General features: G+C 41.1%; 2 protein-coding genes across 4 annotated transcripts in view; one reads left to right on the forward strand and one right to left on the reverse strand.

Annotated features, from left to right (window-relative positions):
* Positions 1-15,033, reverse strand: gpatch11 (G patch domain containing 11). The gene is made up of 8 exons (XM_043680654.2): positions 14,938-15,033; positions 12,664-12,890; positions 11,471-11,512; positions 9,422-9,542; positions 7,715-7,805; positions 4,196-4,309; positions 3,236-3,317; positions 1-873 (listed from the first exon to the last, which is right to left on the reverse strand). The coding sequence occupies exons 1-8, from the start codon at positions 15,015-15,017 to the stop codon at positions 818-820; spliced, it is 813 nt and encodes a 270-aa protein (XP_043536589.2). The 5' UTR covers positions 15,018-15,033; the 3' UTR covers positions 1-817.
* A 229-nt stretch (positions 15,034-15,262) lies between these two features.
* The window catches only part of heatr5b (HEAT repeat containing 5B), a 121,580-nt gene continuing 109,700 nt past the window's right edge, over positions 15,263-27,142 (forward strand). For 2 of the 3 annotated variants that reach the window (XM_043680648.2, XM_087978805.1), the window contains exons 1-4: positions 15,263-15,417; positions 17,914-18,133; positions 19,534-19,745; positions 22,624-22,732. In XM_043680648.2, the coding sequence (XP_043536583.2) occupies positions 18,008-18,133; positions 19,534-19,745; positions 22,624-22,732 (447 nt within the window). In that variant the 5' untranslated portion in view covers positions 15,263-15,417; positions 17,914-18,007. Of the gene's footprint in view, positions 15,418-17,912; positions 18,134-19,533; positions 19,746-22,623; positions 22,733-27,142 lie in introns of all 3 variants that reach the window. The other variant, XM_087978799.1, reaches the window with a different exon arrangement.

Genomic DNA, 27,142 nt, shown 5'->3' on the forward strand with positions numbered 1-27,142 from the left:
TGAAGCAAAAACAGTTTATTTTTAAATCTGTAATTTATATACAAACAGAAACAGAAGAGTAATAGGGAATAAAGAATCTAAAATGAAAAATCTGCAGTAGATTCAAAAACTGATGTTAATCATGTGTCCAGCACATATTTACCACACACTAGGCTTTATCCTTTAACAAAGAGTACAGAACAAATCATCATTGATGAGGAATCTGAAATTTACAAGCAATTGCCCTCTGACTGATCTCGGGTATAGGGGAGGTAGATGAATATTATAACTACCTTCTAAGCACAAAACTGCCGATAAATGATTCCATAGTAAATTTGTGAGCAAGAATGAAAACATCTTATCTTCTTAATCTTTCCACATCATCTACACATATCCATTTACCTTTGCACTCAGCTGTCTTCATTTCAGACCATGAAAATATCTTGCTGCACCTTGCCGGGATTCAGACTTAACAGGCTTTGATCCACAAAGTGGAATTTCAAAGGACAAAGGCAGTATTCCCAGTGAATTGTTTTCAGGCAAATAAAGCCACACAATACAAGTCAATAAATACAGAGGTACTTTAAAATAAAGTAACAAAAACATGAATATTTTACATGTACTGTAGCCCATCTGTCAAAATGGCATCATTTAGTTCATCTTCTTCAAATACAAGTTAGAGCACACACTGTTGCCATCAGCATCCAGCCTGGAATTGACAACTGAGTTTTGGAAGTTTTTTTCATATTCAAAACACTCCATTCCAGTTTCAGCACAGCAGTTCCAGAGCTGCCACCATCAGTGCTGTTTCTGTCTACTCTTTACTGCGCTTCATCAGTCAGCAGTGGTCAGCAGCACAATCCCCAGGACAGTTATCACATAGGTCCTCCTCATCTGCCACAAATCATAAGCAACATTTTCAAAATGCTGGAAAGAAGCAAATGTGAAACAGCAGGATATTTTGAAAAGATTAACACAAACAGAGTCAACATGGTTTTGTGTATGGGGAGTATGTTTGACAAATTTTCTAGAGCTCGATGAGGACATAGGCAGAGTTGAGAAAGGGGAATCAATAAACTTAATGCATTCAGATTTACGATAAGGCACAATAATTTAGCACAAGAGGGAGTTAAGTTTTGGGTGGTTCTGTATTGGCATGGATTGAAGATTGGCTAACATACAAACAGTTTAGATCAATGGGTCTTTTTCAGATTGGAAAGACTGGTGGAATGACACAAGAATCAGTCCTCAGGTCTCAATTATTTACTGTCTATATGAATGAATTGGAGGGGCAGAGCATAATGCATCCAAATATGCCTGTTATATAAAAATGTTGGAGGGCATGTTATGATGAGGACTTAAGGAATCTGTAAGGGGATTAGATATGTTGAGAGCATGGACAAAAGCTTGGCAGATGGAGTTTAATATAGAAAAATGAGGGGTTAGGCAGATATAGAAAGAATCAAAAGGCAGACTTATTATTTAAAAGGAAGAACACTCCAAACCAGCACAGCAGAGGGATCTGGGAGTTCTTGGCCACAAAACAAGCAGTTAGCATACAAGTGCAACAAGTAATTAAACAGGCAAATGGAATTTTGGTCTTTATTGAGAATGAGTTAGAATTTAAAACTAGGGAAATCTTATTACTAGTGTACAGGGTATTAATGGGGCTGCACCTGGAATACTGTGCACAGTTTTGATCTCTGTATTTAAAGAGGATGTAATGGCGTTGAAGGCAATTCATTTTGTGGAATGAGTAAAGTGAAATATCACCTCTGGACAGGATAAAGAGTAGGGAGGAAACAGGATGTTTGATGATTGCATTTTAAAAACCTTCATTTGTGGGACCAGTGTGTTGCTGGCTGGGCCGCATTTATTGCCCAGTTGCCCTTAAGGTGGCAATGAGCTGCCTTCTTTAACCACTGCAGTCCATGTGTAGAGACAGACTCACAATATCTGGAATTTGACACAAATGAACAGCAACATGTTGTCAAGTCAAGATGGTGAGTGGCTTGGAAGGGAATTTGCAATTAGTGGTGCTCCCACTTATCTGCTACCCTTGCTCTTCAAGATGGAGGTGGTCGTGGGTTTGGAAGATGTTGCTATAGGATGTATGGTGAATTTCCTCATTGTTATCTTATAGACTGTACACACTGTTGCTACTGAGCATCAGTGGTGATGTTTGTGGATGCCAATCAAGTGGGCTGCTTTGTTCTGGATAGTGTCAAACTTGAGTGTTGTCAGAGTTGCGTTCATCCAGGCAAATGAGGAGCATTCCATCACGCTCCTGACTTGTGCTTTACAGATGGTAGACAGACTTTGGGAAGTCAGGAGAGCATTTACTTGTTTCAGTATTCCTAGCCTCTGACCTGCTCTTGTAGCCATTATATTATTATAGGGAGTCCAATGAGTTTCTGGTCAGTAGTAACCGTCAAGATGTTAAGAGTGGGGGATTCAGTGATGGTAGAGCCCTGAATGCCAAAGGTGGTTAGATTATAATTTATTGGAGATGGCCATTGCTTGGCACTTGTTTGCCTCTTTATAGAACAAGCCTGATATTGTCCCAATCTTATTGCATTTGGACATGGACTGCTCCCATCTGCCATTTCAAAGACCCCATGTAGGACCAGATGAGATGAATGGAAATTAAGAACTGGAATGCTGTGTTAATTGAGGGAAGATGAAGTGGGGGTGTCAGGGAAGAAGCTGTAGAAATCAGCACAAATTTTGCACTGCAATCCTCTGAGTTCTGTTTCCTCTAGCTCTGGTTTCTTGGGCATTTATCACTTCTTCCTCCCTAATACTGAGACAAGCTATTAGCTACTTAGGCCCTCAGCTCTATAAGAGTGTTGGCTGCAGTTCAAAAAAAAAGAAAACAGGCTACAAATGGTTTCAGGATATTGAGGTCATGTAAGATGCAAAATAAAAGCAGTCCACTCCAGTGGATTTAAAACATGTAGTAGGTAGCATACATCACCAAACAAGAAAACTACTTTACATTATTTGTCAAATACAAAAGAGGGATATTCAAAATACAGTTAGATACTGAACAGCCCAGTGTTTGGAATTTTAATGGGCTGAAGGACATTTATGCAACTGATTTAAAAAAAAGTTATAAAACATAATTTATGGGAAATCAACTCAACACTTAAAGTTAACCATACAAACCAGAATACTTCACTTCTGTAGAATGGGAATAAAAGGAAGACTGCAACAATCTCACAACTTTCTAAAAATAGGTACAATGTATTTTTACCTTGATAAGAAATTGCACACCAGACACAGTAAAAGTATTTCCTCCTGAGATATCTGGTCAAAATCAGCAGTTTTTCCTCAGTCTGAGAAAAGAAAACAATACTCCAATTAACAAGCTTATCTTCTACAAAGAAAATTACAACTCGACAACACATCACATTCCTGCAATCCACAAGTGGTAGTCCACTGTGCTCCTGTACTGCAGACGTTCAAACCCATTCTAATTGTGTGATCCTGATGTGGTCACTCACTGTACTCCCACACACCAGATTAATAATGTGTTGCCTTCTCCTACATCAGATCCACTGTGTTCCTATATGAGGTAAAGGGAGTAACTTTTGTCCAAATGGCTTCAGGCAATGTGGGATGATGACAACAGCCAAATATCATGTAGTTTAAAAGAATTTCCATTTAAAAATCAGCTTTCACGAGTTAAATACTTTTCATAGCTTTTCACAGTCACTTTTTGAAATGCAATATTTTAATGAGAACACTTGTTAATGATAGAAGAGAGTGAACGCTGCAGTCAAATTGTGCACAGCATGACTTGACAAACAGCAATGTCATAAATATATAACCTGTTGTTGGATGAGGGATAAATATGGTCAGGTCACCAGGAGAATTTCTCCTGCTTGTTCTCAAATAATGCCACAAAATCATCTGCATTCACCTACGCAGGGAGACAGGGCCTTGTTTCAAGGTCTCATCCAAAAAGTGCACCTTTGACACTGCAACAGTCCCTTGGTGTTGCACCAGAATATCACCCTTATTTTGCACTTAAGGAAATGAAGGAAGACTTGAATTCCCAACCCTCTGAGGTAAAAGTGCTACACATTAAAGTGTGGATGGGTGTTACTGATCGAGTCAAGGCCAGTAGGAACCAGGAAAACATTTCTCTTAATTATTGTACACAATCTTTAATGAAGCCTTTAATAAGTTCTGATAAAATAAAGACTTTTACTGTGTGAAACATTTCATAATCTTGTCCACTTGATTCTTCATCTTCTTCCTTTCCACCATCATCATCAATGGAAGTGTGCAACCAATACCATGTTTCTTGTGGAACATCTATACCCTGTACATGAAATAATGAAGGACATTTAATGTAGTATTAATAGCAGGTACATTTAAGTTCTGTATAATCGCATTCTATCTTATCACACTTATACAATTTTGTTAGCGTGTTTCTGTGAGGAATGTGTTGAATAACTACAATCCCTCACATAGTGCTTGCACTAAAAGCAAACAGAGGCTCAAAGTGCTCAAGAATTTGTTACATCTTGGTCTCTGACAAACAGTTAGGTCTGGGTGTTCGACCCGAAGAGAATATCGGTTTTCATGTTTCTGGGGACTTCATAACATTCCCAGCACTCAGGGTGACAGTGAATGCCCACTATTAAATCTACAGCTATACCTGCAGAGGTTACTTAAAGTAGGCATGAAACACATTCATATCCCAGTGTGAAAGGGTGAATCAAAGACAGATAAATTGAAGTATAGTACTTTCTAAATGCTTACAAACAAGGAACTGCAGAGAGATTTGAGAGTCCAAGTATTGAAATCATTAAAAGCTAGCAATCACATACCAAGCAAAATCAAAATAAGCTAATGGGTTTGGGGACCAGAGGCCTAAAGAAGCTGGTTTACCAAGAGAAGGAAGTTGCAATTCATTTGAGAGTTTTGGTCCCATTAGGTCTAGTGCATTCAATTCTGGGCACTGCATCTCAAATGATATAACTATAGCCTTCCAGTGTGGAAATCTATTGCTTGTACACACCAATTATCTAGAAATGCTGCAGCAATCCAAAGCAACCTACAGCATCCTTCTATGACTGTATTTTAGGAAATGGAACATAAATTCCATATTGGGATAAGTGAAATTATTTGTATTATTTATTATTGCTTTATGACTAAGGATCAAATGACTACTTTTTTTTTCTTATTCGTGAGATGTGGGTATCATTGGCTAGGGCAGCATTTATTGCCCATCCCTCATTGCCCAGAGGGCAGTTAAAAGTCAACCACATTGCTTGGGTCTGAAGTCATAGGTAAAAATGGTAGTTTCCTTCCCTAAGGGACATTTGTAAACCAGATGGGTTTTTCCTCCAAAAATCAACAGTGGATTTGTGGTCATTGTTAGACTCTTAATTCCAGGTTTTTAAAAAAAAACTTAATTCTGCACAGTGGAGATAATACCACTAGGCAATCATTTCACCCTATTTACAAATAAGAAGTCTCCCACTTAAGAGGAAAACAAGTGCTTTTTGGAATGAAAATATTTTGTGCAGAAGACCAAGATCAGTTGTTCTCCATGAAGAAATCTCTCTGCTAAAGTTACCAGTTTCCAGCAATTCATCAAGTGATAGGAAAAATCATGGGTGCCCATTATTCCACATTAGAAACATAAGTAAAACACCTCTAGCAAATGAACTATGGAAAGTAAAGGTTCAAAAACAGTTCTATTGAAAACTGCAGAACTGGTCAGGTAGGTTGCAGTGACAAAAGGAATTTAGCCTGGAGAAGCGCAAATTGATGCATTTTGGGAGGCCAAACATACCATAGGGACCCACAAAGTGTGACATTGAAGGGAATGTCCATAAAACTCCAAATGTAGTTGGTAAAGTAGCTCAGGCAGCATACGAAATGTTTTCCTTAGTTAGTTTGGCCACAGCTTGAGAATTGTGCGTAATTCTGGCCAAATCATTAATGAAAAGGCGTAACAGCATGAGCAAGGTTTTAAAGGAGATTTATGGAGGATGATGCTAGGACTGGAAAGTGCAGGAGTGAGGAATGATCAGATAGACTTGGATTACATGTGGTTGGGGAAAGTTAGTAAAGAGGTACAAAAGTGTGAGGGGCTCTGAATAGAATTGGTGGGAAATGCCTATTTACCTGAGCAGAGAGTTCAGCAATTAGGGGCATAGATTTAAATGAGATTGATAGAAAGATTACAGGGTTGGTCAGGAAAGAGAAGGTGGTAGTGGTCTGTAACTCACTGCCCAAAAGAGAAAGAGAGGCAGAAACCTTCAACTAATTTAAAAGATGTCTGGATGCGAACCTTGAGTGCTGTAACATGTGGGATTAGGATAAGTGGTTTGTTTTTAAGACATTTTGACCAAATCAGGCATAGTGGCCTCTTTCTGTGCCTTAAGCTTTCTATGATTCTATATTAAGACAGGATTCACAGAGATAATATGCTGCATTGTCAGTGGAACAAAATTAAAGTCTACAATAATTTTTAGAAGTTTTTATCAAATATAAAAACATGCTGAAAATTAAGTTTGCTGCAGGAGTTTTTGTGCACAATGGCTAGAAGGATGAGGGTGGAGTGAAGTTCTGCATCAAAATTGGGTGAAATGAGTGCTCCAGTTGCCTGCATAAAGGACACAGTGGCTTCGTGTGGGTCATGTTCAGATTCCATATAACCGATGAGACCAAAAAGCACTGACTAAGAAATAAACAAGTGTATAAATGGAGAAGTCAAAAATCCACAGTTCAAGCTTCAGATGTGTGCAACAAAAAGCCGTTCAAGGATGATGGCTGCACCAAACAAAATCATTAGATGGTTAATTAAAAAAAAAATTCACGAGGAATCCTGCTTGAATTTTTGTATGACTTTGTCATCAAATTGAGTTGTTAAGGTACAATCTAATATCAGATTGTTCAAAAACTGGACTACCAGACTCAATAGGAGAGGAAGATGATCTATTGTTGAGAGATGATTTTGAAACCAAAAATACCAAATGTTACCATGGAATCCTCATGATGGCACCATAACCAAAATGACTCAATGAATTAAATGACCTATTTCTTGTCAATACAAAAGACAATGATTTTTATAGTTTTGAAAATATTTTGATAGTGGTTAAAGATATACTTGCAAAACACATTCAATAAAACATGGCACAGTGATTTAATTTGAATTACTGGATTTGTTTTCACATTTCAAACTTTGATCACCTATAGGTAATAGGTAATTAGCTGCAGGTCATATTTACACTAAGCCTGCAAGTGGATTCCCATTTTTGGAAGGATTCCTCGAGATTTCAAAGGCTTATTTTTGTGGTATATCCATGGTGTTGTTCAGTTCATTCTCTAAGCATTACAACATCATTCTATAATTCAGAAAATTCCAAAATTCAGAAATGACTTGACCCCAACCTTCTGGATTGGAGAGACTGTAATATGTTGGATTTTGGGATTTATTTGGGGGAGGAGGGCAGTACAGATTCACCAGAACAATATCAGGACACAGGGAGTTAAATGACACTGTATGAATTTGGCTTGTAATTTCTCAAGTGGACAACTCTGAAAGAGGGTCAGATTGAACTGCTTGTGCTACTAGGAACATGCAGCTAAGAAGGATAAATGAAATTGAGGCACAGATCAACCCTGATCTAACAGAATGGTTGAGCAGGCCTGAAAAGGCTGAATGGTCTCCACCTGTACCTACAGCCATGTTGAAAGTTATTTGGAATACCTTCTGTAAATCCAGCTGTTGACAGGCAACTTGACTCTTTCTTAAATCTCCTTCCATCTGAAGTTGATCCTTTTTTTTCCGGACCTGTAGCCTGGGAAAGTTAGAAATTAGACAGCCATATTGAAACTACTAGCTGATTTTTAAAAGCACCAAGTCTGGACAATATAATAATGAATAACAATCTATATTTAAAGAACATCTTTAACACAGAAAATATCCAAAGGAAATTTCACAGGAGTATTAACAAACAATATTAGCTCTAAGCCACATCAAGATATTAGGATGGATGACCATACATTTGGTGAAATAGGCAGGTTTTAATAAAAGAATTAAAGATGGTGAGAGAGGTGGAGAGATTGAAGGATAGAATTCTAGAGCTTAAGGCCTCAGCCACAAAGCATCGCTGCCATTGGCGGTGATTAAAAAAAAACACTTCTCAAAAGAAATTCATGTCTTTCCAAAGTACAATGCCTAGAATTGAACACAATACTTCAGTGGAGGCCAAATCATAGCTTTAAAAGGGCTCATCAAAACTCTTATTTTTGTATTCCATATTTCTACTTATAAACCCCAGAATTCCAGATTCCTTTTCAACCACAAGGGCAGCACGGTGGCTCAGTGGTTAGCACTGCTGCCTCACAGCGCCAGGGACATGGGTTCAATTCCAGCCTCGGGCAACTGTGCAAACACCACATTCTCCCCATGTCTGCATGGGTTTCCTCCAGGTGCTCCGGTTTCCTCCCACAATCCAAAGATGCGCAGGTTAGGTGAATTGGCCACGATAAATTGTCCAAAGTGTTCAGGGATGCGTAGGTTAGCAGTATTAGTCAGGGGTAATTGTAGAGTAATAAGGTAGGGGAGTAGGTTTGGGTGGGATACGCTTTGGAGGGTCAGTGTGGACTTGTTGGGCCGAAGGGTCTGTTTCCACACTGTAGGGAATCTAAATTCACTTGCTCAATGCCCTATGTTTAGTAATTTGTGCACATACGCCACCAATACTCCGTTTTAGAATTGTACCTATACTTTCTCCAATTTTTTTTTGAATGCGCGGATCCCTGAGGTCTGTGCATCACAGTGACTTCTGAAATTGCTGACTGGGGCTGCGTGGAACCTTGGAGGAGCTTCACTGCAGCTGCATGGCTGTGCAGCTTAGAGGAAACAAGGACTGTATAAATTAGTTTGTTGCCTCTCATCTAAAATTTCTTACTTCACACTTCCCTGCATTAAATTTTATCTGCCATGTTTTGCCTTATCCCACCAGCCTGTCTGCCCTCCTAAAGTCTGTCACTATCCTCCTCACAGTTCACAATACTTCCTGCTTCAACTCTATAAATTTCCAAGATTTCTCCAAGTGAAGCCTCCTCCAATTCTGGCCTCTTGAGCATCCCTAATTTTCAGTGACCCATAAGTATTGTATCATCTGCAAATGTTGAAGTTGCATCCTGTAAACACATTATGCTGTGATTATATAATCATCAGAGATGACACTGTAGTGGCCCCACTATTGAAATAGCTTATGTGACAGGTTCACATAGGCAGGTGAAATTATAAATATGTACAAAGGAATTTATATCAGAATAAATTGATAAACATTTTATGACTTTACATTAGGCTTAAGTTTTAAAATGGGTACGATTTACAAACTGTACTTTTTCTTTATTTTTAAAAAAAATGAAAATTCAGCTATCAGTCCAACATGCACTATACCTATATTCATTAAGGGCAAATTCCTCTGCTCGTTTCTTCACTTGTGACATTTGTTTGCGATGTTCAGTCTTTTCCTCGGCTCTCCGTTTTTCTGCTGCCTCATGGCCAATTCCACCGCGTCCTGCAATGATGAAACATCATTTATCAACAGCTTGTACATCAAGTCAACCACGTACAAGATTAGACTAGATTCCCTAAAGTATGGAAACAGGCCATTTGGCCCAACAAGTACACATTGACCAATTCCCCTACCCTATATTTATCCCTGGGTAATGCTCCTAACACTATGGACAATTTAGCATAACCAATCCACCTGTTCTGCACAGCTTTGTGACTGTGGGAGGAAACCAGAGCACCCAGAAGAAACCCACACAGACTTGGGGAGAATGTGCAAACTCCATATCTGTTCTTATCAAAAACGCTGTTACGCTTTATAAAAAGGTTTGCAGCATTGCTGTTTATTATTAAAGTACATCTTCACATATGTATGTAAGTATTTATTTACAGTTATAAGTCCCAGCAATCATCGAACTAACCACACCTGCAGTTTGTCTAATTAGGAAAAGTCATTTTTAAAACAACCTGCCCAGAAACATGATGACATACCTTAGGGGAAGGTGAGACTTTTACCCAGACTGAAAATGTGTTGCTGGAAAAGTGCAGCAGGTCAGGCAGCATCCGAGGAACAGGAGAATCGACGTTTCGGGCATAAGCCCTTCTTCAGGAATCGGGCTTATGCCCGAAACGTCGATTCTCCTGTCCCTTGGATGCTGCCTGACCTACTGCGCTTTTCCAGCAACACATTTTCAGCTCTGGTCTCCAGCATCTGCAGTCCTCACTTTCTCCTCAAAGATTTTACCCAGACTGTCTGGCTCAGAGATAGGCTACCAACTGTGTCGCAAGACCCTACTGAGAAAGGTCAATCAGGCAACAGCTCTTCACTGTGACAGAAACAAGTCATGATGATGTGTGCATCTGGTTTCAAATCAGGAACCTTTTGTGTATGAAGCAAGTCTGTTAACCACTACATTACAGAAGCAATACTTATAAAAGGACAGAATCCACAGTTAATGCCAATAAGCTAAGTTAAAGATTACTAATATAAAATTAACATCTAACAGTCATCCTCAACCACACAGAACTGCTTTATTCCTAATCTCTGAAGCTTTCCAAATATCATAACCTTGCCTCCTGCATTCTTACTTAAAGATGATTAGCCCTAGTTCTCTCTCCTTCTCTTCTGTTTCAGTGCTACTGGAGATTTTGAGACAACAGAAATCTGAGGAAGATGCCAATCAAATGGACTACTTTAGAGAATTAATCAACTCTCTATCAGACTTGCCCCACAAGTTCTTTACTAGAAATAAACTGATCCTCACTACTCATGGAGCATCATTGTCTGGCCACACTGTTGCTCAGCCTAGTCATCTTCCACAGATGTGTTTCAATCACTGTACTACTGTTTCCCTTTCCATTGTGTCTGAGCTGATCTCATTAATTCACTTCTGCATCTCCCCCTATACAGATCAGCCTGCCCTTTCTCCATGTGTGTACAACAAACACATCACTGAAACATGGTTACAGTAGGAAACCAAAACAGTAAGGACAAGGAGATTCCCTGGCTTCAAAACACATTGATAAAGAAAACTTCTGGACAAAGAAGGATTCTTCATACTAAACCCAATCCAGAAGATAGACATACTTCAAATGACTTGTATAGCTACCCCAATTCCTCATTACTTCCTTCTCCAATCTCCCAGATTCTTCTCACCAAACGCATCATCTCTGTTTATCTCTGTTCCCACAATGTCTTTCCCACTCAACTCTTAACAATTCGTTCTGTAATGCACTGACAATTTAAATGATGTCCCATAACATAACTGCATCACAATCTTTAGCATAGTGGTTTTGGATTGAACTGGATATGAATACTCCCAACACCTGTAGTTTTCTTTCAAAATCCATATCAACGCTGATTGAGTCTAAAATTTGTTGCAATAAGAGAATGGAGACACCTCTAAAAAATCATGGCGAACAGGATTAACTTACCAGTTTTAATCTGTAGTGGAATAGGTTCAACAATTCCATTTCCTGAAAAATGAAAGATTGGACTTAAAAGATTTTAATGACACAAGCTTGAATTGTATAATTTACTAATCAATAATAATCCTGTGAGGAATTAAAGAGAAACATCTTGACCTGGATGACTGGAACATGGAACTCCAGTGAGTGGTTGAGAAAAATAGTCAGGATGAATTTAAGAGGGAGTACTTTTGACAACATGTAAGAGAAAGGATAGAATACATATATGGTAAAATAGTAGTAACAGAGGCTCAACTGATTGGGCTTGGGAAGAGGGAGAGGGAGCATGTGTATCTGTGTAAGGCAAAATAAACATAAGGTTGAACTAGGTCATTCTGCAAGCAATTTCACACCAAGGCTGTTGGAAACCTTGGGCTCTCCCCCCGCCACAAAAAAACTTGCTGATGATAGGGTTATTTGGTATGAGTTTATTTTATTATATGCATTCACCATATAAACCCAGGCTGTGCACATACTGAATCTGGCCTCACTCCAGTGTTGTCACCGCTGGCCATTATTTCAGTATCTTTAGAACATATTTGGTGGGTGGGGATATTAAACTAATGGCTCCCAAAGTATCTGGTACCTCCTTTGCAAATTTGAGCTCATTTCTGTCTCTTTTCTCCTTCAGCTTGATAACACTCCAGGATTTCTTCAACTGAAGGCTTTCTCCAATTCTGGCCACTTCAGCACCCCCAATTCTCCATGCCCCAAAAGCAGTGGTCATATAAGCAACTGCCTGGGCTATAAGCTTCAGAAATCCCTCCCAAATCTCTATGCCTTGTGACTTCTTTCCTCCGGTCAGACATTCCTTAATATCTACCTGCTTGCCCAAGCTTCTGGTCACTTGTCTCCAATCTCCTGATGAAGCAATGGTGGTGAATTTTGATTTATGTTATGTTCTTGTGAAACACTTTGCAATGTTTTACCACATTTACAAATGTTGTTGCAATACCATGAAGTGATAGAACATATTGAAATCCTACAAAAGCAATATTTTGTTTCAAATGGAGTTACCTTTTGTTGTCATATTACATTTAAGACTTTATCATTGCAATTCACAAAAAAGTCCGTAAATACTGTGATTAAATGCAACTGTCTACACACACAAACACACACCTCAAAACAGTGTCTTAGGTCTAAGATGATTGACAACGTACCACTTTTGCCAAGACCATGACCTTCTTTATATCCCATCTTCTGAAGCAATGTGAAGCCCTTGTTTTCACTTCCTAACGAGCTTTGTAACATGGTCTCGCGTCTCTCTTTCTCCTCTTCCTTTTTGCTCTTCTGCTTGTTTTCCAGGATCAATTCCATTGCACGCTCTCTCTTAAGGATTTCTTCTTTCACTCTTCTGACCATAACCAGACCTGGTTTAACATCCTGCCTAGGTGATCACAAATAGCAGTATTATCTTTAATTTTCTCTGAAAAGAAATTTGGCAAAGGCATTGGCTTTCCCTTGCTGGGACACAGTTTCAGGCCGCTCAATGAGTGGTTCCTCAAGGACCCCTTTTTTGTGTCCACATATTTGACCATAGTAGGAGAAAGTGAGGACTGCAGATGCTGGAGACCAGGGTTGAAAAATGTGGTGCTGGAAAAACACAGCAGGCCAGGCAGCATCTGAGGAGCAGGAGAATCGACTCTTCGGGCATAAGCCCTTCATTTCAGGAATGAGGCTGGTGTGCCAAGTGGGCTGAGATAAAGGGTAGGGGGGAGGGAATTTGGGGGAGGGGCGCTGGGAATACGATAGGTGGAAGGAGGTGAGGGTGAGGGTGATAGGCCGGAGAGGGGGTGGGGGCGGAGAGGTCGGGAAGAAGATTGCAGGTCAAGAGGACGGTGCTGAATCTGGGGTTTGGGACTGAGATAAGGAGGGGGGAGAGGAAATGAGGAAGCTGGAGAAATCTATATTCATCCCGTGTGGTTGGAGGGTTCCTAGGAGGAAGATGAGGCGCTCTTCCTCCAGGAGTCATGTGGTCAGGGTCAAGCAATGGAGGAGGCCAAGGACCTGCATGTCCTTGGTGGAATGGGAGGGGGAGTTAAAGTGTTCAGCCACGGGGCGGTTGGGTTGGTTGGTGCAGGTGTCCCAGAGGTGTTCCCTGAAACGTTCCACAAGTAGGCAGCCTGTCTCCCCAATGTAGAGGAGACCACATCGGGTGCAGCGGATGCAGTAAATGATGTATGTGGAGGTGCAGATGAATTTGTGGCGGATATGGAAGGATCCCTTGGGGCCTTGGAGAGAAGTGAGGGGTGAGGTGTGGGCGCAAGTTTTGCATTTCTTGTGGTTGCAGGGGAAGGTGCCAGGAGTGGAGGTGGGGTTGGTGGGGGGTGTGGACCTGACGAGGGAGTCGCGGAGGGAGTGGTCTCTCCAGAACGCTGATAGGGGTGGGGAGGGAAAATATCCCTGGTGGTGGGGTCTGTTTGGAGGTGGTGGAAATGATGGTGGATGATAAGATGTGTCCGGAGGTTGGTGTAGGGGGCATCAATCTTAATTTTCAACTAACACAGGCAATAAATGGCAGCATTGCCCACACCCAGGAAAACAAACAACAGTCAAGCAGAAGGTCTCTCCCCTCTGCTCTGGAAAACACTCACTATCACCAGAACAACTTAATTTGTCACCTGGTTGCTACTTGTGGGAACATGGCTGTGCACAAACTGCAGCACCACATTTGCCTATGAAATTGGAATAATTACATGTCAAAAGTAGTTCACTGCTATAACAATAGAGCAGACCATTCAGACCCTCAAGTCTGCTTCGCCATTCAACTTTGTCAGAGCTAATCATCTACCTCAGTGCATTCTTCCCATACTACCTCCTGATCTTGACATCTTTAATATGTAGGAATGTATTAATGTCTGTCTTGAATGTTTGAGCCTCCAAAGATCTGACAATTCACCGCCGAGTGAAGAATGCCTCATCCCTTGATTAATGGCCAGTACTTACTCTGAGAGTGTGTACCCTAGTTCTGGACTCCCTAGCAAGGGAAAACATCGTTCCTGCATCTAACTTGAGTCCTGTAAGAATTTCACGAAGTTCAATGAGATCATTTCTTAGTCTTCTAAATTTTTAAGAGTACAGGCCCTGTTTCCTTAAGTTAAAAATCACACAACAAACACCAGGTTATATTGGAAGCACACTAGCTTTCGGAGCGACGCTTCCAGTTAAACCTGTTGGACTATAACCTGGTGTTGTGTGATTTTTAACTTTGTACAGCCCAGTCCAACACCGGCTCCTCCAAATCATGACTGTTTCCTTAAGTTCTCTTCGTAAGACAATCTGCTCTCTGACCTGCTGTGCTTCTCCTCATCCTCAGCTCTATAGTTTTTCTGTCCCTAGTCAACATGTTTAACATCAGCACTCTCTGCAACTAGCCCCAATCCCCGGCCGCTACTCCTTCTGAAAGGACCGTGACCACGGAGCCGAATCCTTACTGCAAATCGACGAACACATCCGACATGTAATCATCTTTCTCCTCCTCGACTTCCTCCGGCCGCACACTCCCAGTCGCCATCTCGCCAACCTCAGCCTCTGTCAGCGTCGAAGACTGGCGAACGCACATGCGCAGAGCTGCCAGGAGGCCTGCGGGCGATAGATGCGCCTGCGCAATATGGAAACGGACCCTGTGCTGTACGTGCGCATGCCCAGAGCCGGTGGCCGGGCACCACGCTGCGACTGCGCGTGAGCGACTCTGTGTGTGTGTGTGTGGGGAGAATGCCGTGACTGCGCGTGCGTCCTGTCGGTGACAGATCGTGGTTGTGGTGGTGGTGGGGAGCTGCTGATGCTGGCGCTGGGGGCGGTTGCTGTCTCAGTCTCGGAATCGGAATCACTGACGGACTGAGCAGCAGTTCCTGCCCGCGGCGGAGTGAAGCCCTTACCGGATTCCCAAGCTCGGATCTGGAAGCGGAGAGTAGGTGAGTAGCTGGGCCGCAGGGTGAGGCGCTGTGGCCCCGGGGATTATTGACTCGGCGCATCGGCCTGTTGCCGGCCAGACGCCGGGAGCTGAGGGGGACAGGGCATTGTTCAGATTCCTCTCATCCCACCGTCCCAGTGACTCCCTCCCCACTCTCCCCCCTTCACACTCTTCCCCCCTACCCTCGCCCCCCTCATCCCCCCCCATCCCCCTTCCCCCCATCCCTCCCTCTCATCCCTCCTCCCCCTCTCTCCCCCCTCCCCTCCCCCCTCCTCTCCCCCCTCTCCCCCCTCCCCTCCCCCCTCCTCTCCCCCCTCTCCCCCCCTCCCCCTCCCCCCTCTCCCCCTCCCCCCTCTCCCCCTCCCCCCTCTCTCCCTCTCCCCCTCCCCCCTCTCCCCCTCTCCCCCTCTCCCCCTCTCCCCCTCCCCCCTCTCCCCCCTACCCCCCCTCCCCCCTACCCCCCCTACCCCTCCTCCCCCTCCCCCCTACCCCCCTCCCCCTCCCCTCCCCCCTACCCCCCGTCCCCCTCCCCCCTACCCCCCGTCCCCCTCCCCCCCACCCCCCCCCATCCCCCTCCCCCCCACCCCCCCCCATCCATCCCCCCCCATCCATCCCCCCCCCATCCCTGATCTGGGCTGACAACTCATTCTTATTTAAAGTACGTATTGAGTAATACATTGGTAGGAGGAAATGTTTGAAGTATCCTCCTGTTTAAACTCATGAGCCAGTAGGGTTGAGTACAAATCCACATTTTTAGTTATAGGAGTCTAGGAGGGACATGAACATGCGTACAGAGTGAAACTGTTAATATTTCAGCTCAATTACGTTTATCTAAGTATTTATCAGGAATTCAGCTTCTCCGGTTTCTTCTGTCACCCACTAAGGTAATTACTGTGTATACAGGAGGACAAAGAAATTGAAAAGAGAGAATGTGAATGTAAAATAGCAAATATAAAAGCATGGTGTCAAAGCCTCTCTAAGTATGTAAACAGAAAATTAGCAAAAGCAAATGTGGGTTTGTTACAGCCAAAGCAGGAGATTTATAACAGGAAATAAGGAAAGTGGCAGATGTTAAATAAATACTTTGTGTGTGTATCTTCATAAATTAAGATACAAGCAGCGTCCCTGAAATAATTAACATCCAAGTCTCTAGTGAGAGTGTGGAACTGAAAGAAGTTCCTGAAAGAAAAACTGAAAAATGTATTAATGGAGATATTCATGGGACTGAAAGTTGACAAATCTGTGGGAAATCGTCCAACACCAGGTTATAGTCCAACAGGTTTGATTGGAAGCACTAGCTTTCGGTGTGCTGCTCCTTCATCAGCTGGTTGCCAATCACCTGTTGAAGGACCGGTGCTTCGAAAGCTAGTGCTTCCAATTAGAACTGTTGGACTATAACCTGGTGTTGTGATTTTTAACTTTGTACATTCCAGTCCAACACCTCCAAATCATGGGAAATCATGATCTTCATCCTAGAGTGTTCAAAGAGCTGGCTACAGAGATAATGGATGCATCAGTCTTCAAATGTGAAATGTAGCATTTTGGTAAGGCAAATCAGGGCAGGACCTGTAGGATGAATGGTAGGATGAAGTTCCTTCAAGGTGGAGTCACAGGTAGACAGGGAAGTGAAGAAGGCATTTAGTACACTTGCCTTTATTGGTCAGTGCATTAAGTATAGGAGTTGGGATGTCATGTTGTGTTGTATAGGACATTGGTTAGGTCACTTTTGGAAAACTGTGTTCAATTCTGGTGTCTCTGTTATAGAAAAGATGTTAAATATTTTCTGCACCCTTTCAAGTTTACAAGAAATTTGGGGGTTGAAGGGTTTAGCTGTGGGGAGAGGCTGAATAGACTGGGGCTATTTTCCATGCATTGTCAGAAGTTGAGGGGTGACCTTAATGAGATTTATAAGATCATGAGAGGCATGGATAGGGTGAATCTTTTTCCCAGGATAGGAGAGTTCAAAACTAGAAGACATAGTTTTAAGGTGAGAGAGGAAAGATATAAAAGGGATCTAAGGGGGCAACTTTTTCACGGAGGTGGTACGTGTAGGGAATGAACTATCAGAGGAAGTGGTGGAGGCTGGTACAATTAGAACATTTAAAAGCATCTGGATGGTACATGAATCGAAAGGATTTAGAGGGATATGAGCCAAATACTGGCAAATTGAAATAGATTAAGTTAGAATATCTGGTTAGCATGGACGAGTTGGACTGAAGGTTCTGTTTCCGTGCTGTACAACTCTGACTCTGACTTGTTTAGATGCCTCTAGTGGTACAGTAGTAGTGTCCCTACTGCTAGACCAGGGGATATGGGTTTAAGGCCCGCCTGCCCCAACAGTGTGTCATAGTTTACCTGCATAGGTTTGTTCGAAAATATCTAATCTGGTGACTCTTTGCACCACATGCTTAATTTTTGAAATTGTACTTCCTGAATAAGCATAGTGTAATTTGTCATTTGTGTAATGCTGATCTAAATAAATGTTTTTTTTAAACAGAGCTGAATTGTAACCCTGGATTGTTATGTGAGGCTGAATCCTCAGTCTGCTTATTTCTATTTACTTGTGGGCTCGCCCCAGATAATTGAGTGGAATGGAGCTAGCCCACAGCTTACTGTTAAATGAAGAAGCTCTGGCACAGATAACTGAGGCAAAGAGGCCTGTGTTTATCTTTGAATGGCTACGATTCTTAGACAAAGTGCTTGTGGCTGCTAATAAGGTGAGTAAAAGTCTGAATTATTCAGGGTTTGAGTGTTTCATGTCCGAAAAAGGCTAAAGAACAGGTTGAACTAGACGAAAACAGCATGAATTGTAAATGATTGACTCGTTGGTATTTTAGTGTACAGGAGAAAGTAAGGACTGCAATTCACGGAGATCAAAGTCAAGAGTGTGGTGCCCTTCATCAGTATGCCCGAAACATCAATTCTCCTGCTCCTCAGATGCTGTCTATCTTGCTGTGCTTTTCCAGCACCATACTCTCCACCCTTTGTGTGCAACAGCATTTCTAGTAAAATAATTGATTACGATTTTTAAGTAGGTGTCACTCGAGAAGTATATTCCTACAAGTTCAAAGAGAATACAGAATTGTGTAATGGAAAGGAAGATATCAAGTCAAGTGCCAGGCCAATAAAAGTGAAGCCACTATACTATCATTTCCTGAATAGAGGATTGTTCGACTAGTTCCTTTATCCCTTCTCCACCATGCTCCAGAATACACACATGTCTGCCCAGCTGAACGATCTTCTGTATTTTTTCTTCAGGCTGCAATGATATTGTCGTAGGCTTCTGGGATTGGAAGCTTCTTTGATAATAGTAAAGGGGAAAAAGCGGTTATTGCCCAAGAAGTCAGCATCAGATGACCAAAGGATCTGGAAGAGATGCATGGGTGAAGGGGTAAATGAGAGCTTAGAGGAGAAGGTGAAGGTTTTAAACATTGAGGTGCTTGGTGTGGTATAGGACAGGGGTGATGCATTTAAGAGACCAGTTCACACATGGAAGTGTTTGGGTAAGTTGGAGCATATGGGGAGAATTAGAAGTTAATTGAGACAACATTAAAGTAATGAGTTACTGTCGCAGAGTTTGATCAGCAGGGGCACTCAGGTAAAGGTGCTGACTGGCAATATTACCCCGAAAAGGGAAAACCTTCTTGCTCAATGACATAAGAGATTTGAAACTCTGCCCTACGTTAAATGGGCATCAAGAGTTTGCAGCCAAAGAAAGGATGTAGTCAGTAACAAGGGAGATGACTTAATGGCATGATCCAAATATCAGTCTTCCTGCGCTGTCAGAGAAAATTGTGACTTATCTATGGTCTGATGTCAGACAGACAGTCTTGACATAAGTCTGAAGAAGAAGAATTGGGTATCAAGAATGTGTTTAGAAGTTGGCCTCATAATATTCTGAAAGATCAGCATAAGGAGGAAGATGAGGGAGATCCCTGGGTGACTCCATAAGTACAAGGATGGGAAGTGTCAGGTTGTTGTAAAATGAAACAGCTCAGCTGCATTTATCACCAAACAGGTCAATAATATAAGAATTTAATTTATCCTTAAATATTACTTCTCAATCTCAACTGATTTGTATTTCCTTTTTTTATTTATTCCTGCTTGGTGGCATCAGGTGGATGTGAAAGAAGAGCAAAAGAAACTGGTAGAACAGCTAACTGATCTAATAAGCAGCTCATCAGGTCCTCCCACACGCAAGCTGTTGGCTAAGAATCTTGCTACCCTCTACAGCATTGGGGATACCTTCACAGTCTTCCAAACTTTGGATAAGTGTAACGACATCATCAAGAATAAGGATGACACATCTTCTTACCTGCCTACCAAATTGTAAGTGCAAGTCAAGGAGAAAACATATGGTATAGCTGATGTGACTAATTTAAATTAAGTCGGTAGTCTGTGCAAGAGCTAACTGTGGAGATTGTATGAAATCTTACATCACAGCTTAAGGCCAATTTGTCTGTACTGCCTATGCACTACTTTGAAAGATCACATGAATTGCCATTTGAAAATTGCTAGCGATGCCAGCAACCTGAGAAGTTTTGCCTCCATTAAACATATCGGCGTGAGACTCTTCGAATGAAAAATTGGCAAATAATTTGTCCTAAGAAAATAATAAATTTTCCACAATACTCCAATTAGGATTTATTTTATAATGTCTTCATAAAGTGCATTACGAAGACTTGGCATAACTACTTTGCTTCTGTACTGTGTCCCTATTTATAAAGTCAAGGATTCTGTATGCTTTTTTTTTAACAACATTCTTACCTTCTGTCACTTTTGAAGATTTATTTACACATACCCATGTGGTCTGAACATGGATCTCTGTGGAATACTGTTGTATTGTGCACTTACTTCCAGTCTAAAAAAATCACTCCCACTATTTGCTTTCTGTCCCTTAGCCAATTTTGTAACCAATCCCATTGGCTTCACTTTTTCTAATAAAAATGCTGAGGCTTAGGTGCATTCTGGGAGGAATTCCAGGAAATTCAGCAAGTTTTCCATCTGTTGACCCAAACTTAGTTTGATTTTATTTTTGTAAAATGGTGGAAGACATTTTTAAAGTGAGTGAGTAGAAGGCTTGGACATCTGGAGGGAAGCAGTGGTATAGATTTGATGGCCTGAATGCCTTTTAATGGACAGAAACAAACCCACAGTAGCACCAAGCAGAATGTTTTCTAACTCTGAGCATAATTTTTAAAGACTTCTGCTAGCTTCTTTCTTGCTGTTTGCTCACATTCCCCAAAAACCTTTGCAAGAGTTTAGAAATATGGAGATAGGGGTAGGCCACTTAGTCCTTGAGCCTGCTCTGCCACTCTGATTATGACTGATTAAGTACTTTTGAGTCTTTTTCCCCAAATTATACCCATATTACTTTACATCATTGGTCTGTTGAAATCTGTCAATCTCCACTTTTAAATATACTCAAAAAATTCAAGCTTCCACAACCTGCTAACATTGCAAATTCCAAAGATTCACAGCCTTTCTGAATAATACTCTCAGTCCAAAGTGACACCCTTATATTTTTAAATTGTACCTCCTGATTTTAGATCCCATAACATGCAATAAAATCTTGCCTCTCCCCCCTGCTTCATTTTGGTCTAGTCCCTGCCCACTCTCCCTAACCTCCCAGCATGTCCCACCTGCCACCCCCACCTCATTCCTATCTTTGATGGTTTGCATTACCCATAATGCGCTTTGCTTGTAAATGCTTAATTGGCTACGTGGTATTTTTACTTGTGGTGGTTATTAGTTTTTTTTTAAAAACGTCAGTGGTTTTGGTGGTGGGAAGGTCACTGAGTTGTGTGTGATAACACATCTGGGTAGACAGCAAGAGGAAAACAAAGTCTTGCCTCCATCTGCTCTTTCTATCCCGTTTAAGTATATTTCAATGAGATTACCTCTCATTCTTCAAAACTCTAGAGGACAACTCAGGAACAAGTCTGGTGAACTTTCATGGCATTATCTGGATGACAATAATATCTTTCCTGAGAGAAGGAGACCAAAACTGTATGCAGTACTCTAGGTGTGGTCTAACCAAGCTCCTGCCCAATTGAAACAAGACTTTGTGACTCCTGTACTCAACCCCTCTTACAATAAAAGTTAGCATTTCATTAGTCTTTCTAGTAGCTTGCCCACCTGCATGTTAGCCACCTTTGATTTTTGACGAGGCCACCCAGGTCCATCTGTACATCTCCACATTTTAAGAATAACTCTGCCTATTGGTTTTCCGTGCCATAGTTGATAACTTTACATTTTTCTTTGCTATATTACATCTGCTCACTCACAGTCTGTCCAAATTTTTTTGAAGTCACTTTGCATCTTCCTCACTGCACACATTCCCACTATTTTTGAAGGGTAATGCAACCCATTCCCCATATTTATATTTTTTGGTTACCGTTGGTTTCCTCTCCCTGTTGTGTTTCCAACATAACTTTTCCTTGTCAATGTCTACGGTACTTCATTTCTCTCTCCTTTCCCAATTGTGTATCTCCAGCTTCTTTCCCTTCCTTTCTCTGTCCTATTATTCGCATCTAGGGCTTGATGTAACCTTTTACTCTTAAGCTTCACCTTACATCATTTCAGCTGCTCTCAAAATTGTTTAGTTTTCATCTGTATGTTTCCTTTCACAGTTGCCATATTAAATTATTAAAGGGATTAAATTATGAGGATAGATTGCATAAACTGTGCTTTTAATCTCTTGAGTATGAAAAATTTAAGAGGTGATCAAATTGCTATGTATTAAGATTCTTCATGGATTTGATGATGTAGCATGAGAGAAGCTATTTCCTCTGGTGGGAGAATCAGAGCGAGAACACATAACTTTCAATCTTGAATATATTGCTGTAATTTTAATGTGAGGGAACTCTAATTCACATGAAGAGACAGTGGAAATCTGGAACTTTTTGTTTGCTTGCTGACTCTGAGTCTTCTCTACTCGATTCCTATTGTGTGTGCACTCACACCAACCACCACCTTTTTTTTCCCTTCTCCAGAAAGGTTTGAGGAGAGTGCCCTGTCAAATGAAAATGTACACAGATTTTTTTTAATTCAGTAAGGGTATTAAAGGATATGGGTCCATTGCAGATAGATGGGGTTAAGACACGGATCAACAATGGTCCAATGTTGGAAAGACTGAGCGGTCTGCTCCTGCCTCTTATGTATGTGAGAAAATAAGATTATTCATGCTGTGTTTTGTTGTCGACAGGGCGGCTGTGGCCTGCATTGGAGCATTTTATGAGAAGATGGGCCGAATATTGGGTAGCTCCTTTCCTGAAACTGTCAGCAATCTTTTAAAGGCCCTGAAAAGCGCAGAGGTAAGCCGTATGCTTATAAATACCATGTGGGTGGTGTGGGATTTACGTGGTGTACAAGTTTTCAGAGTGAAGCCTCGTTAGTTGGAATATTGAGTAGAAAGGAATTATACGTCTTCAGGAGTCGTCTGCTGCGTAAAATCCATCTGTGCTGATGTATAAACATTTTAAATCAAGCATAGGCAAGGATACAGTTAATGCAACTATAAGCAAAAATGTTAGCAATGTCATGTAGAGTTAGTGTTCCAAATTTTGGCAAGGTCACGATATTTTGGTGGACTTGTAGTCAGGCAATGTAATGTTGCAGAAGACTAACTGTGACCTGGAATAAGTTGGTTGTATCAATGTTCCTTTTATCAGTGGGTTGCATCCAAGTGCCATAAAGTGCTTTGCTCTACAGCTGGCCAAATAGGATGACAGCCCTTACCCTGAGCATGGATAGGATCTGTAGCGTACAGACGAATGTAGCAGAGTTTTCTGAATTATTCACTCCCCTTTCCTCTTTTCAGTCATGCACACCAGCATGTTGCCCAAATGACACATTGCAATGTAGCCTGTAACTGAAGGAAGTTCAGTCCCATTAACAAAGGAGTTCAGTGCAGGAGCGTAGTCACATTTACTTTACAACTACTGGTTAGTCTCAGCGTTAAAGATTGCTTTTGGCTTGTGACTGTTGTTATGGACCAGGACAGACCCCCTCAAAACATTTTAAGAAGGTAGCCCATACCCTCACTTTTTTATTTAAAAAGGCAGATGTAAGGTGGATATTCCAGGAGTGATGCAGCTGGTCAAACCACTCACCTTTACACAAAACAGAATTTACTTAAAACTGCAGTTGAAACACAAACAAAAGAAAACAGAATTTGGTATAACTCATTTGAAAACCCGACTGACTTAATATCACAACTTCATGAGGGAGCTATTTCAATCCCTGCAATATCCCATAAACACACTCCTTGGCAAAAGGTAAATTCAAACACAGGTACTTACAGGCAGGAGAGATTTCAAAGAAAGTTCAGGCGAGGAACATCCGGTGACGCATGGAACCTCTTTTCACTGTAGCAGCTTCTCTGCTATCCGCAGTTTCTGACTTCCTGCTAAAACAAACCAAACTAGGAAAAGACCTGAACTGGGAGAGCTGGCTAATCCCCTGCCATTGTTTAAAGTAGCCACGTCCAGCTATATCAGCACCCCTGTCTTTACTACCCTTCTTGAAAAACAGCAAGATTAAAATAACCTTGTTAAAGGGGTAGCATCATCACATCTCCCCTCTCCTATAAAGAAGAACCATCAATAGACAAAGATGGCCTCATTTTGAAACTGCTTAGTCTTACTCTGCTAGTACATTACAATACATATACATTAACTATAACCTTACAAACACTCTATTTCAGTCTGTTTACTGCTGCCACCAAACGCCTCAGTTTTTCATCTTAATGGATCATGATCAATATATTTGATTGTTTCAGACAGATTACTGGCAACATAAATGTTGTAATGCCAACACCAAGCTCAAAGTCTCCCTCTCAATTGTCGAATATTTGTGTTGATGAATGTTCAATTTCCTGGAGAAATATCCAATAGGTCTTTCTATTTTCTCATCGTTGTCTTGTAAGAGTACAGCACCGACACCCACATCACTCGCATCGATAGCCACCTTGAAGGGCTTTGTATAATCAGGTATGGCCAATACTGGGCAGTGGTAAAGACAACTTACAGGCTGTCAAATGCTTGTTGACAGTTTGCCGTCTAAAGAAATGCAAGTAGTTTCAGTAGTAATTCAGTGAGTGGAGCAGCCATACTGCTAAAATTCGAATTTCCAATAGAATCCACTCAATCCCAGGAATTGTAGCACTGCTCTCTTTGCCGATGGTATGGGAAACTCCCCAATAACTGTTGTTTTTACATTCAATGGGGTCATTTGTCCATGTCCGGTAACATGGCCCAGGAAGGTGACTTGCGCTTAGGTAAATTCACTGTTAGCGAGGTTTATCACCAAGTCTGCCTCCTGAAATCGATTGAATAATTCTCATAAATGCTGCAAATATTCCTGTCATGTGTGACTAAAAATTACCAGGTCATCGATGTAAACCACACAATTGGGTAATCCGGAAATGACTTTATTGGTTAGTCTTTGAAATGTGGCTAGTGCATTTTTCATTGCAATTGGCATGACTCGAAATTGTGACAGTCCATTCAATGTTAGTAAACCCAAAATTGCATTTGCTGTATCGGATATAGGTACCTGCCAGTATTCTCTGAGTAAGTCCAGTTTAGAAATATAAGTTGCTTGTTCCACATTTTCAATGCACTCTTCCAAACATGGAATCAGATATGAATCAGACTTTGTAACTGCAATAATCCGCACATAATCATTGGGTGCCATCTGGTTTTGGCACCATTACTATGGATGAGCTCCAGTCACTGCAACTCACTTTGATTATGTTGTCTAGAAGCATGCATTCAATCTCTTTTTGAACATGTACCAACTTTAAAGAGTTAGATCTATAAGGATGTTGTGTAATTGGAATAGCATTTCCCCTACATCTACATCATGGTTAGTTCCTAGAATATTTCCCAATGCGATAACAATAACTCTTTCACGTCATTTCAATTTTCCTCTAGAAGGTAACTCAATAACTTAACCAATTTTTGACAACTTCCTCCTTGTCCAATTTATTTTGAGGAATATATAATTACGAATCCTCTGAATTTTGTTCTTCCCTCTGTGTTGTCACCAGTAACGCATTCTCCTTTTGCTTTCCTTCCCTGCTAAAATCTTTCGAGCATATCCATGTGACACACTGAGATTTCTTTTATCTGGAGTCCTTATCAAATTTACACCTCACTCAATCTCCTTTTGATTTGATAAGGTTTGCTAAATCTTGCTTTTAAAGGTTCACCTATCACTGGAAGTAATACTACCACTTTATCTTCAAGAGCAAGATTGTGAGATTTTGATTTCTTGTTTGGTTTCTGTTTCATCGTATTATGCTGTGATATTTTTAAATGCTGTCTAGCTAACTCCCCTGTTCTATTTTACCGTTTCCTAAAATTTGACACACAGTCCAAATATGTGGTCTTTGAATTCTGATTCACCAATTTCTTCTCCATTAAGTTTAGTGGTTCTCTCACTTCATGCCCAAACACTAATTCAAATGGACTGAATTTGGTCAATTCATTTGGTGCATCTCTAATGGAAAAAAGTACAAACTGAATTCTTTTATCCCAATCATCTGGACAATCTTGACTGTAAGACCTCAACATGGTCTTTAATATCTGATGCCACCTTTCTAGCGCTCCCTGCGATTCTGGATGGTACACAGTGGATTTGAATTGTTTTATTCCTATGCTGTCCATAACCACCTTGAATAATTTTGATGTAACATTTGACCCTTGACCCTTGTATCTCTATGGGTAGTTCGTATCTAGTGAAAGATTTGAGTAACTCTTCTATAATCCTTTTAGCTGTGATATTGTGTAAGGGAATGGCCTCTGGAAATCTAGTGGACACATCCAATATTGTTAACAAATTCTGATTCCCACCTTTCGTTTTAAGTAGGGATCCTACGCAAACAATTAAGACTCTTGTAAAAGGTTCCTCAAATGCAGGAATGGGTATTGAAGTGGGGGTTTTATTATTGCCTGTGGTTTTCCAATTACTTGACGTGTCTGTCAAAATTCAACTACATTCTTGTGCAGTCCAAGACAGCAAAAATATTTTGTATTATTAGCTTGCGTTTTTCTTGACCCTAAGTGAACTCCTACTGGGAGTTCTTGCCTTACCTGCAACACCACCTTTCTATTACCCACTGGTAATACTACTTAATGAATCTCTGCCCATTTATCATCTGCCTGAATATGTGATGGTCTCCATTTCCTCATTAAGACATCATTTTAAGATAGTAGCACTCAGGGATACATTCAGATTATTCTTCCTCGTATGCTTTGTGATACAATTGCTTCAATTTTTCATCTTTCTGTTGTAACTTAGTTAATTTGTCTGAACTAAAGATATCCACGTTGTTCTACACCTGTTCCTGTTTCGTCTCAATCATTTGATCAAGTATGGTGTCTGATAATTCTACTTCAACTTTCTTATTTGTACTCTGATTTCTCCTTCTGTTTAAACTGGTGGCTTTGTGACCTTGTTACCACGTTACTACACTGTCAGGAAAAATCCCAAAATATGTTCCCTGTAATACCTCAGTTGCCTAATTTTCCACTAGCTTTTCAACCACAGTAGGCAGCATTCCTACCTGTGACCCGGCTATATCAAAACAAAGGACATATTGTGTTCATGGAGCCAAGAGTTCTTCCAATACTCCTACCACTGCTTCTCCACCTTTCACTGCTCGCTCTAATCTCATTCTACATAATTGAGGACTTCTTGTCTCACCATCGATTCTGCAT

Source organism: Chiloscyllium plagiosum, unplaced genomic scaffold (genome assembly GCF_037043375.1).
Source record: "Chiloscyllium plagiosum isolate Xiang-an unplaced genomic scaffold, Cpla_swu_hap1 HiC_scaffold_3, whole genome shotgun sequence".
In the NCBI taxonomy this organism is placed as follows: domain Eukaryota; kingdom Metazoa; phylum Chordata; class Chondrichthyes; order Orectolobiformes; family Hemiscylliidae; genus Chiloscyllium; species Chiloscyllium plagiosum.